Below are 13,257 nucleotides of genomic sequence, written 5' to 3'. Positions count from 1 at the left end.
GCTAGTTTAGCTTTTAAATTTTACATCAAATAGGCTCCACTTTGTTTCTAAACTTTGTTTTAGGTTCACAAAATAATTAGCTATTTTCTGAAATTTCTTCCTAAGCATGTGCAGTTTATATTTTGAAAGCCCATCCCATATTTTCTTAGCAATTAGAATCAAACACTATTGGAGCTTGCAGTTTAAGAATGGGAGATAGTGTACATTCATATTATTAAATGTCAAGGGTGTAGATTGGTAATCCCATTCCTGAGACATCATCTATGTCCAAATTGCCTAATAACTTAGATAATTTTATTTATTTTATTGGAAAATGAAACTTTGAAAATCAGATTTTTAAGTGAGATTTAAATGACATTTGGGCTGGTTCATCAACTAGTTACCTTGGCAATATAAGAATTTTCTGTAATCTAATTAGCTAATGAGCATAGGGTCCTGTTCTGCATCTATAGCAGTACAATAAAACTAAGTAGACATGGTATGAAATTGAATAGACAAAACTATTTTGTTTATTATTTTAGGATAATTTCCTTAAAACTTTGCAAAATTATTTCCCTGAGAAATATTAGCATGTGTATACCATAACAAATCATTTATAATTTTGTTGTCTAATTCAGTGATATTCAGCATCACTTATAAAGATATGATCTTAATATTATTCCTTTTATTAGGAAAATGAAAATCTTTTGTTTACTAACTTCATAGTTATAACTACCTTGTGAGCTATTGTACTAATTCTTTTGTTACCTTTCTATAGCTGAACTGTCCATTATGGTAGCCAGTCATAAAATTTGGCTATTGAGCAACTGAAGTAGTTAATCTAAATTGAGATCAGAGTAAAATACACATGGATATTGAAGATTTGTTACAAAGAAGAGAATATAAAATATTTCATTAATAATGTATATATTCATTGCATGTTGATATTTTAGATATATTAAATCGAATAAAATTTTATTAAAATTAATTTCTAACCTTTTTCTTTTACTCTTAATTTGGCTACTGATAAGTTTAGATTACACATTTGGCTCACTTATTTCTGTTGGACAGCACTGTTCTAGAGACTATCATATTTTATATAAGGAGGTCAGATTTAGAGAGATGACATCTTTCTTTTATCTCTTTCCATTTCAGTGTTCAGTGGTTAGAAGATATTCCAAAGCTATTCATATGTTCTAACAGTTAAATGATATTTGTTCTATGAAATGTAGATGTATACATAATGGAGAATATTTGACCATTGCTTGAACACTAATTGTGATACTGAAATATATTTGGTATGAGCTGGAATAGGGGAAATAAAGAGTATTGAAATACAAACCAAGAATGAAAAACAAAGAGAGAGAATATGCTTCTGGACAATAGAAAATGCCATTAAAAAGACCCTGGTACTAATACTTAGAAATTACATGTTGTGATCTTGAATTATACTGTGTCCTATATAACACCACTTATAAGAAGATTTAGTTAATGATTTGCAAGCTGAGAACAAAAATTTCTACCAAAGAACATCACTTAGTTCCTTTTTTTTTTTTTTAACACAGAATTGTCTTTTGTAATGAGGGTGGGGGTGATAAGTTTCACGGCATAAACTTCAGGACAGATGCCTTAAGCTCCTTTATGATGACAATAAGGATAATCTTTTTCTCTTAGAATAAAAAGTAATTGTCTCTTTTTCCCATCCCACCCCCATTTCCATGTGTATTTGTTCTTTTTTTTCCCAAAAAAAGACATATTTAGTGTCCCACCTATGTTTATTTTCTCCTTACTCACTAAATAAGGAATAACAAACACTGTTATGTTTTGTATTTGAAATTATAAGGTACATTTCTTTTTTTGTTTTATTTTTAATTTAACTCTTTGTTTTACAGATGAGGGCAGAAGTGCAGTTGACCAAGCAGGTGGTGCACAGATTGTAATTGACCATTTAAGGTCACTGTGCAGTATAACAGATCCCGCCAATGAGAAGCTCTTGACTGTCTTTTGTGGCATGCTGATGAACTATAGCAATGAGAATGGTAAACAAAACTGAAAACTTGCTTTATCTCTGGGGGAAAAATTCAAAATCATTTTTATTATAATCACAACAAATATTTTTGAAAAATGATGAACAAAGAATTCGTAAGGGCATGTAAAATTAATAATTAATTCGCATTAAGTTAAATTGTTTGAAAATTACAAAATGGTCTCATTCACCAACTGGGACTAGTATTTGAATGGTGGCTGCTGTTAATCAGTCCCAAACCTAAAAAAAAAAAAAAAAAAAAAAAATGCTATGGTTGGTTTAAGCTTTCTTGCTGCGAACGTTTTTAAAATAAGCAATATTAAAAAGTTTATTACTTTTATTACTGCCAGAAGTAGCTTTAAGACATAAAATTGTCTTTAGAAGTAAAATTATTTTATTCTAGATAATTATTTCAAAGAAAAAAGAATCTTTAATAAAATCTGGCTTTAGAAAAATAAAGTTCAAAGTAATTACAGCTAGCTCATTTTAGAAATTGGATAAAGTATTTTTAAACAGCAGTTTCTTCTTTGTAAACAAGTTTTAAAAGCTTTTTACCCATTTTAAGATGGCCTATTTGATTAATTAGATGAATATTAAAATGATATTAAAAATTCATAACACTTTTATGTCAAAAATATCATTCATTTTTTATCGTCTTATATGAAATACTGTGTGGATCAAACACTCAAATTCTAGTATGTTCCTGGCATGTAAGCCAAATAAGGTCTTTCTGTGGTTGGTTTCATAATGGCATTTTACATTGTTGTCCTTCTATAGAGACATTTTATTTGCCTAATGAATGTGTGATACTATACTTTCATGTGTTCTACAAGTACATGGCCCTCAGCATATTTTTCTTTTTTCTTTTTTTTTTAACTTTTGGTACTTATGGCTCTAAAGAAGTATTCTCAATAACTAAAAAGAAAAAAGTTAAACTTTGAGAAATGACTACTGACATATAACATTAGTTATTATTGACAGTGAGCTGTTGGGACTGTGGCAGATCGAAGAGCCCTTGTCTTATTTACAGGGAAAAGCTACTACTATTTAGTTAGCTATTAATGTGTTACAGTTTAGCCAAATACTGTCAAATATTTTTATTTGGGGAGGAAGGAAGCTGAAAATCTGGATTTTTTATACAACAGATGAATTTTAAATGTTGGGTTTCTTTTTTTTTTTTTAATTGTACAGGCTATATAGAAATTTAAGTCTCATCCTGCTCAAGGGCAACCAGTTTTTAACCTCTAAATTTTAAAATTATCCATTCTAAAATACAAAATAGTTTTTGTTAATGAAATGGCCAAATATTAAACTTGAACTAATAACATTTGGTGAACTTTATATGGTCAGTTACTTCTATTTTTCTTCCTCTCTGGTGAATCCTTTTTGAAGAGAAAATACCTTAACTGTGAACAGGAGAAACTGAAAGGACAAAGTTCAGGTAATCTACAAAATGAATAGCTAGCTCCTAAGTAAATGAAATTTGACCCTAGTATACAGCTACCTGAATTGCATTAAGAAATCATTGGACAGTCATTCATCTTGCTTTCTTACCTTTTAACTTCATTTGAGCTTGGATACTTGAAAAACTAGAAAAAGTGCTAAGTGGTAGAATGTCCTATAATAGAATTTCAGTGTATAGGAAAGTATACTGAGAAGGTGATGATTAACAACATGCAAAGTATGCAGACTTTGAATAGTGTGTGTGTGTATAATTTTTTTTTTTAAGAGTTGCCTTTGTTCTAGTGTTCAGGTATTCCCAAGAAATAACCTGGATGTTTTGGAAAGGTATATTAACTTTCCTCATATTATTATGGGGCAAGTGGTGTTTTTGTTACAAGCATTGCACATTGAATTTACCTTTTAAAATTTAGTAGATAAAACAGAAATTATCTTTAGTATTTTTAAGAAACAAACACCAAACTTTTAACTGTCGTCTTCCCAGTCTCCTTTTTCTGTTTTGTCATGAGCTTCTTAGTTTGTGAACTGAATCATTTTCTTTTTAATGGTTTAACTTATGCCCTGTTTAGTTTACTTTACATGACTGCTAAACACCTTTATTGTTGTATTTATTATTTACTTACTTTTTTCACCAAAATTTGTTTTTAAAGACTTAACTTTTAGGCCTTCCTTAGAACATCTGATATTAATCCTGTTCACCTAGGTGAGTCACTGACATACCCCTCCAAAAAATGGAGCTTTATGAATCTCAGGAGGCACTTTTATTAGCACTGGCCCATGAAGTTCCTTTTTATGTGATTTACCATTAAATTTCAGTACACAGCCACTGCTATTCATCTGTATATTATATGAGTGTTAAATACCTCCTTTCTACTACCACAGAAAAATTAACTGTGTCTTTGGGCCCAGTAACCTAACCCTGTCCATAGTTAGGGAGTTTCTAGCTCCGTAGATAAAATTGGTTAAACATACAGAGAAGATAGTACTGAAACTACTCACAAAGTTCCACTAACATTTTCCCTGAAGAAAACATTTTCGGATAGTTGATTAGTCCTCAAAGTGGACAGATACTTAGAATATTTACAGTGAAACTCTGAACACATCCACTTTTTAAATCCTTTGAATAGAGAGTAAAACAAATTTACTGAACACAGATAAGGCAGGTATATTATGAAAACACTAGTCATTTTTGTACGATTTGATTTTTTTCTTTTTTCACTACTGCGAATTGTCACTTCACAGGGGCACTTCACAACTGAGCTATATCCCAAGCCCTTTTTATTTTATTTGGAGACAGTGTGTCACTGAGTTGCTGAGGTGGACCTCAAACTTTTGATCTTCCTGCCTCAGATTCCCTTGGTCCCTGGGATTACAGGGATTAGCCACTGCCCCCAGGAGATATTCAAAAGTTTGAACTATTTTTATTTTAATGTTTTATGATTAAACAAATATTATTCAGTGTCCACTTTGTGCCAAATAAGTAATTTTTACTAATCACACCTCAAAAAGAATATTTCATGAAGAATTTTTCCTCCTGGAAAGTAGCACTTTGGCAAAGCACCAAATTATTTTATACTTAAGTTTCCTTTTCCATTTTGTCCACACCCAACAGTGATTATTTTCCTTCGCTTCTACCCACTACTTATCCAGAACTGTTCTATGAAAATTTATATTTTCTCATAGCCTCACACTGAATTCGTGTATTTTTAATGATTTTAACCTTTTTAAAAAAATTAACTGGTGCATAAAAACATTAAAATTGTACATATTTATGAGTATGATGTGATGTTTTGATACATATGTACATTGTACAGTATTTAAATCAGGTTAACCATATCTATCCCCTTGTTTATCATTTCTTTATGATGAAAACTTTCAAGCTCCTTTCTTCCAACAATGTGCTTCTTTTTTTTTAATTGATTCTTTTTAGTTATGTAAAATATTAGGATACATTTTGTCAGAATCACAAAAGTATGGAATATAATTTGCTCTAATTCAGTCCCCAGCACTTCCCTCCTTCTCTTATCATCCCTGCTCCCTTTTATTCTACTGACCTTTCTGCTACTTATTTATAGTTTTTCTTATTATTGTCGTGTGTGTGTGTGTGTGTGTGTGTGTGTGTGTATACACATACACACTCCTGATGTTGGGATTCACTGTGCTATATTCACACCATCATAAAGCAAAAACAAAAACAAAAAAACCTCAAGTCCAGCCATCATAAGTTAGGGACTTATCTATATTATACTCTTTTAGAACATTAGTTTGGAAAATATTTCTTGGTTGAATTTTCTGAATACTTAGTGTTGTCTAAAACTTTGATTAACAAAATCAGGGCTTGGAAGAGAAATATGTTATTGGAAAGCATTTTCTTCATTAAATAAGTTAGAAGCCTTATAAATTCTTTCCCAGTATATTAGAGTTATATTTCCTATCCAGATCCATGCCAGTAGCAGAAAGGAACATTGAAAACAGGCAGCAAGTTCCAAAACTGCAGTTAAAAATTTTACGTAGGTGATTCACAAAACTTGATAAGTTTACATATGTACACTTGAAATGTGTTAACAGGTTTGAGTAGAAACAAGCATGTAATCTTAAGCAGAGCACTTGGAGACCAGAATAATACCTTGTTCTGGTTTCCTCTGTTCATGGTCAAGCATTGTTATATTACAGGTGGCCATGATTAATAATAATGGAAAACTCTGTAATTGATAGTGTAATTTTTTGTTAATAACAGTTATGCTAGAGACACAAAATAGGAAGAAAGGATTTTATGAATCTAAAGGAAGTTTTAAATGATGATAAACAATAAATACTGAACTTAATTGTTTTACATAAGCTGTACAATAAGAAAAAAGTAGAAGTAGTAAATGTGATACCTCAAAAGAAAAGTGAATCCCTTCTATATTAACATAATATTCATACTCTATGGCTTCTTCGTCTGACTTGTATTTTTATATATAGGTATATGATATATATATAATATATTTATATTTTATACATATATATGGTTTCTACAAGTTGAACTAATTTTTCTCTACTATCTTAACACCCTGTGTTTGAAAAACTAATTTCTATTTTTTTCCCTTTTTTTTTTTTTGTTGTTGTTTTTATGGTTTCCTGAAATTTCTCTAACATACCTTCATGGTAGTTCATGGTAGTTTTCACATTTATTAACTGCATGGACTTGTGGTAACAAAAATGTAGTTGAAGGGAAGCCATCTATGTGATATAGGAAATGTAACTCATGGGGTATGTTATTGAAGGATAACAACTTATATTTAGTATAAAACTTAGTACTTAAATTCAGTTATTTAGGTCTGTGAAGTATCCAATTTAAAGATCATTTAATGCATAGTTGATTTTTTCAGCTGTTTCAATATTTTTACATGTTTAATCATACTATTAATGTTCCTAGTGAACCCAGTACAATAACTTGGGTTAATTTAACTTTCTTCATACTTGAAAAATTGAAGGAGTAGAAATGAATAAGAAATTATATTGATTTAAAACTAAAAATCACTTTGACCTGAACTACACATTTCTCTTTATATTTTTGGTATAGCTTTATTGCAGGTAAGCAGGAACATCTCTAATGTTAGCTGTTTAGAAAGATGATTTGATTTGCATGAGTGGGGAACTATTTCCAAAATTTACTTACTATGAGTACAAGCCAACTGATACTTCATGGATTTCATAAATATTAGAATTTTTTGTCATACTCTAAGGGGGAAAAATTCGAAATGTAACATTGTATCTTTGCAATCATCTTTTTTAAATGATATTTTCTAGTATACTACTTTTAATGGATTTTCTGTTCATCTTTTTTCTGATTATATAGTCATGGGGGATGTACTTAATATTAAGTTCACATCTTTTAGAGCCCAGCTTATCAAATTAAAATACTCTAGTATGTTAAATTACTTAAGTGCATTAAATATTTTACTGTGCACTTAAGTTAGACTTTTTTATTTTTTATTTACTTTTGTTCTTTATTTACTTTTGTACAAAAAAAGACAAGCTAGTCAATAAATTTCTTAATTTTCACTTTGTCTCCAACAAAGCTTTCTAATCAGTTGACTGAAGCAGGTTGCATTCTTGAAGTTCTGTTATAGTTAAAAAGTCGTTTCACTGAAAGCAGTTATCTGGTGCCTCTTGCTAATTTTGCCTACTAAGTTTAACCAGTTAGCCTAGGTTAGCTTTTTTAGTCACAACGCTTCTAAACTATTGCTACAACAATACTTTTAAGGGACAGCTTGAGAACATGTTTATTAGCAGAAGTGTATCAAATGCACATTTTGGTATAATTCTACATGTTCAAATATTGGCTTTAATATTCAGCTTTAGCTGTTATAGAATAAACTTCTAAATGCAGAAATCTAAAATTTTATCTCATAAAAATGAAATGGTTACTGTAGTTATTTTGTCAGTACTTTTCGTAGCCTACTACTTAAGTTTGGCCTTACATAATCACAGGAGCAGTACTTTCTTGGCATTGTCATCCTCTAGATTGCTCCTGCAGTGGTAGCACATTTGGCATTGTAGTACTACATAGATGCCATCTTTAACCCAGGGAAGTGGAGGAGCAAACTATAGTTGGGGTTCCTCATTCTCTGACATGGTTTTCTTTCCTGTACTTGATTTATGTCTGGATTGATGATGATTAATCATAGATGTTATTATTTTAAAGATTTTCCTCATTGTGAAAATTTGAGGTAGCAAAGTTGGTTTTCTGATTTTTATTTTTTTACTTGACAAAATATAAAGAGTTTCCAAATTGGACATTTTAATTAAAGACTTATTGTTTGGATGGAATTTATTTAAAATCAAACCAGTTCCTAACAATTTATGTTGTAAATTCTGAAGAGAATATTCTATTCTGCTTGATTTGGTTTTTATATTTTATAGTTTATCCATCATTAATTATTGCAGCATTTTAATATCCAAATAATATACATTTATATTTTATTTGATTTAATAATTTTCAATATATGAAGCACATAGGGAAAATTTTTTCTGTGCATGGAATGCTTACTTTTGTTTGGAAATGAATATTAAGATAACAATAAATCTTAAAGACTAGGTCTTATTTTTATTATTTATGTTGCTATACTAGTTGAAATATGATTATTATCAAGCACATGACCATTGATTATGCACAAATCTCTAGGTTCCAGGAATGGCAGTGAAATAAGTGTTCCGCCATTTGGCCTTTCAAGTGCTGAGGCTAAAAGCCAAAGGTGAATAATAGAGTTTGATCAAATACCAATGCATCTCTAATTAGTACACTTTAAAAGTCCATTCAGAGAGAAACTGAAGCCAGAAAGTTATCATTGTGTACATGAACTTTATAAAAAAATCAGCAATCCTGATTTTTAACAACAAATAAAGTCTAACACTGAACTTCCTATATTGTTTCATTTACTGGAAAAAAAAAAGTCGAATACTATTTGAAAAACAAGGATATTGACAGGAAATTTAAAGTTTTTTGGCTACGCACATGTGTCTTCTTAACATAATTCATATATTGTAAATAACAATGTGATTTTAAAGTGTAAAAACCAAATCATAAAATGGTCCAGAGTCACTAGAATTTTTTATTTTAGAAGCCAATAATCATTTTAAAATTAAGGACTATTTATGTTTTAAAATACATGTTTATAGAATGCATGTTGGGGTATAAATTAACCTGGCATTTAGCTTAGTTCACTATACAAAAATTCAGGGGTATACTTAAACTTGTGTACATTATTTTATTCGTGCCCTATTAGAGCAAACTGGTATTCCTAATAAAAGGTATTTATTTAAGCAACAACTATTAGTAGCCCTTTTGGGAGAATGGAAAAAGGACTAGTACTGTAAAGACCATTTTCTTCCTGAGGCGATAGCATTGAGTTTAAAATCAGAGTAGATGTGTGTGAAGAAATGTCATTTGCAGCACTATTCATTATAACAAGAGTTGATCTGCAGTAAATAATTTAATCTTGAGTGAGTAGGGGAAAATTACCTACTAAATTAAGACATACTCACTAGGTATCATTTTGGATTGAGAACAGAAAGTGTATTGTGTTAGATCTCCTAAGAAAAATAAAAAAGCATTTTTTACATCTTGTGCTTTGGAGGTTTTGGTCGTTGCTGCTATTTTTCATTATTCTCATGCATGTAATTTTGTCATCAGTCTTTAGAACTGTTACCAATGGGAAGTTTTGCAGTGCAGAGAGTTTATTTTCAGAATCCAGAAAACATTTTTGAATTTTTTTTAAATTATTTTTAGGTGTAGCTGGACAAAATGCTTTTATTTTATTTATTTATTTTTATATGGTGCTGAGGATCAAACCCAGAGCATTACATGTGCTAGGTGAGCCCTCTACCACTGAGCTACAGCCCCAGCCCCTGAATTCTTTTTTTAATGAACTTTTTGAATAAATGTGTTGTTTTGAACCTCCAGTGTTCTAAATAATAAAAGATCTTTATTATTCCTTTCTTTCCTTTCCTTTTGAAATCTCTGTGTGTGTCTGTGTGAGAATTAAAGGGTAATCTTTGTGCAAAACACATGTGCATGTTTTGTGTAAAAAAGGCTTTATTTGATTTGAAGTTGATTTTGAACACATGTAAATAATCTAATGAGTCTTACATCCTCAACACTAGATTAGAATAAAACTCCACATTCCTGATCAATCAGCTAAAGGATACAGAATATGAAACTGACAGTGAAGTCTGTACTTGTACCTGCACATTTGTGTGAGAAGTTTTTAACACTACTCATTCTGTTGGTGGCTGTATGTCAGTTTCCTTTTCATTGTTACAGAGCTGAAACCTGCTTAACATCCAATGTGTCACCTCACTCTTACATCAGTTTTTATCTTCAATTTTTATATTTTGGTTTTGGAAATACAGATGTTCCATTTAGTCAAAGGCAGGCTTTTTTTTTTTTTTAGCCAATTATATTGGAATTTTTCACCAAGACATATTTTCTTGTTTTTACTGTCTCAACTGTTATGTATAATTCATTGACTATAGAATGAGTTTTTTTAAAGGCTTTATAGATAACAATATCATAACTTTATACTATGAATAATGTACATACTGATGTAGAGACTATATTTTGAATTGTATTTTATTTTGACACAATTTCTTAAGTCCATTTACCAATAAGTTAAAAAAAAATATTATGACATTGTCTGTAAGGGCCTTAGGAATAAGGTAAACATGTTATAATCTTTTTAAGAAACTTATTTTTAGTAATTGATCAACATAACTTACAGTTGAGTTGCTGGAATTCACAGCATACTTTTCTGGATCTATAACCTAGTCTATACCAATGTTTTAAACATTAAACTTAAAACTCAGGGGGATAAAGGTTCTTCAACTTAAGATCTTCTCTCCAGATCTCCATTCTTTGGAGTTTCCATGAGTGTGACCTGAAGAACTTGGAACCATTGAAATTCAAATGTAGGTAGGTAAGTGTTCACACCAGCGCATGCGTTGATTGCCTTATATCTCTTTGTATATGCATCTGTATTGCACCCCCTCAGTGCCTTTCTTCCTCTTCCTCCCCATAGATCATGTAGGGCCTGTGTCATCTTGATATTATGTAGTTTTGTAAATCTGTATTTTGGTCAATATTTGTGTGTGATGTTTGTCAGGAGCAATTTTTTTAAAAGCCTTCAGACGTTTATGACATTGTGTTGTCTAAAGACTGTCTTTCACACATAAGTGTTTGCTATGTATGGGCCTGGGTTGCATTTTTGTGAATTGCTGTGTTTTTTGAGCTCTGATAAACATTTTCCTGGAGTTGCTGGTGTTTCTTGAGGGATGCAAAAGTTTTAGTCTTGCAATTGTTTCACATACTCCCTCCATTATATCTAGAGAATGTGAATTATTTCTGGTTCTAAGAATTTCTTCTGTTGGTTTTTCAACTAGAAGTCATATTCCTGATTTTATTCATGTTAGTATGGGTGTCAGCATTTATTCTTTGAAGAACATTCATAAGCTTTCATTGGACAAGTTTTTAAAAAGTGATCAACTAGTCATTTGCTTCTGTTGATAAGAATTAATAATTAACTTGTCCACACCAATAGGACCCCAGCCCGCATACGTAATTCAAAACAAAACAAAACCTACTTCATGGTAACATTGTTATAACTGAAATAAGTAAACAGACTAAATCTGGAATATTCTCCTACACTTAGGTAGACCTCCTGTTCAAATAAACAAGAGAAATTCAAATGAGAAATTCAGGTGCTTTATTAAAGTAATTTCTCTCAAAATACCTAAGCACCAAAATTTGGGATTCTATATGCTTTAAACTTTTATTCCTTTTTTTTTTTTTTTCTGTTCTCACATCTGCCAGGCACAACTTTGAACTTAAGAATGTCTTTTCCATGTTTTCTTCCCTTCTTCTATTTCTCGTAAAAATTAGCTAATCCTTTTACAGTGGTTCTTAAACGCTTGGTCTCTGGATCCTTTTAAACACCTAAAAATTTTTGAAACTTTCAAAGAAATTTATATGGGTAATATCTAACAACATTTACTGCAGTAGAAATTAGAATAGAGAAAATTTAAAGTACTTTTTATTATATCTTTAAATAACAATAAGCTCATTATATTAACATACATAATGTTTTATTAAAAACATTTTTAAAAACAAAATTTCTGAGAAAAGCATCTTTTTCTACAGTTGTCATGGTGAAGAATCTGACAGCTATTTACACAATGAGGTGTCACTGCCTGGGTTCAGGCTAAAATGCAAGCAGTTTTATCTACCATTCTTTTTACCCTGCCAATGCAAATGTCAGCATAGTGAAAAAGGCAATGTCCTGGTAATTTTATAAAAAGAATTTGGACTTTGTGATCCTTTAAGAGGTTTCAGGAGTCCTGCTTTTGAGAACCATGTTTTAGGATGCTTTTTTTTTTTTTTTAACATAAAATGAAAATTTATATAAACCTGTTTGAGTAAAGGTCTTTTTCTCCCTCTCCGTGGGTCTTCATTATCCAAGAAGAATTTCTTGAGTGCCGTTTGGACAAATTTTAGAGTTATTTGAGTAGAATTATTGTTTTAGTTATCATTATGGAAATAGATATAAAAGAAGGCACCCAGTTGGTCCAAAAAGAGTCTGTCCAATTGGATGACTATATGTATTTTTCCCTTGTGTGTGGTATGTGTGTTGTATGTGAGCATATACTTAATTTAGCTCCTGATTAATTTTAAAATTTCTTTTCAAGAAGTAATGTGATTTTCATGAATTATGGCAATTCACGTCATTTGCCATTTGACTGTGCTACTTCTCCTGATCTATAATTTCAGATATTACTGGTGCAATTTGTATGCTAAAGACTTTGTTAAGCTCTGCAACATTTCTTAAATTTTGCCCCCCTTTTTCATGGAAACAAAATTTATAGCATTTTAAAAGCAGTCCAAGAAAGTGATAGAGATGCCAAGTTAGGAAAATATGAAGAACATCATCTTCTAAGTGGCATTCTCCTCTTATCTCCTTCACAAAACGTGTTACTCCTCTGATGTCCCTGGACTGTTGGATTTTTATAGATTGTACCAACAGTACTGAGGGGGTGTGTGATGCTTACATATATGCAGACATAGAGCAGAGTTTGACTCACACTCAATGCATGCGCTAGTGCTCACGCTTACATACCTGAAATTTTAATAATTCAGCAGCTCTGCAGTATTTGAAAAGCTAGTCAAAATGAAATAAAAAATAAATACACTGCTAAAGAACAAGGATATGCAGAGGTGATCCTCTAATAAAGAACTCCACTGGTAAGTAATCAAA

At 30.9% G+C, this 13,257-nt stretch overlaps 1 protein-coding gene across 7 annotated transcripts in view; it reads left to right on the top strand.

Moving 5' to 3' along the window:
• Window positions 1–13,257, top strand: part of Rap1gds1 (Rap1 GTPase-GDP dissociation stimulator 1) — a 149,655-nt gene that overhangs the window by 94,720 nt on the left and 41,678 nt on the right. For 4 of the 7 annotated variants that reach the window (XM_027926688.2, XM_071614526.1, XM_027926687.3 and 1 more), the window contains exon 5: window positions 1,872–2,018. The exons of the other annotated variants lie outside the window; for them this stretch is intronic. In XM_027926688.2, the coding sequence (XP_027782489.2) occupies window positions 1,872–2,018 (147 nt within the window). The remainder of the gene's footprint in view (window positions 1–1,871; window positions 2,019–13,257) is intronic. 7 annotated transcript variants of the gene reach the window in all.

The sequence above is a fragment of the Marmota flaviventris genome, chromosome 7 (genome assembly GCF_047511675.1).
Source record: "Marmota flaviventris isolate mMarFla1 chromosome 7, mMarFla1.hap1, whole genome shotgun sequence".
Classification (NCBI taxonomy): Eukaryota; Metazoa; Chordata; class Mammalia; order Rodentia; family Sciuridae; genus Marmota; species Marmota flaviventris.
Note: the sequence above shows the minus strand (reverse complement) of the source record. Positions and strands in the feature narration are given on the sequence as shown.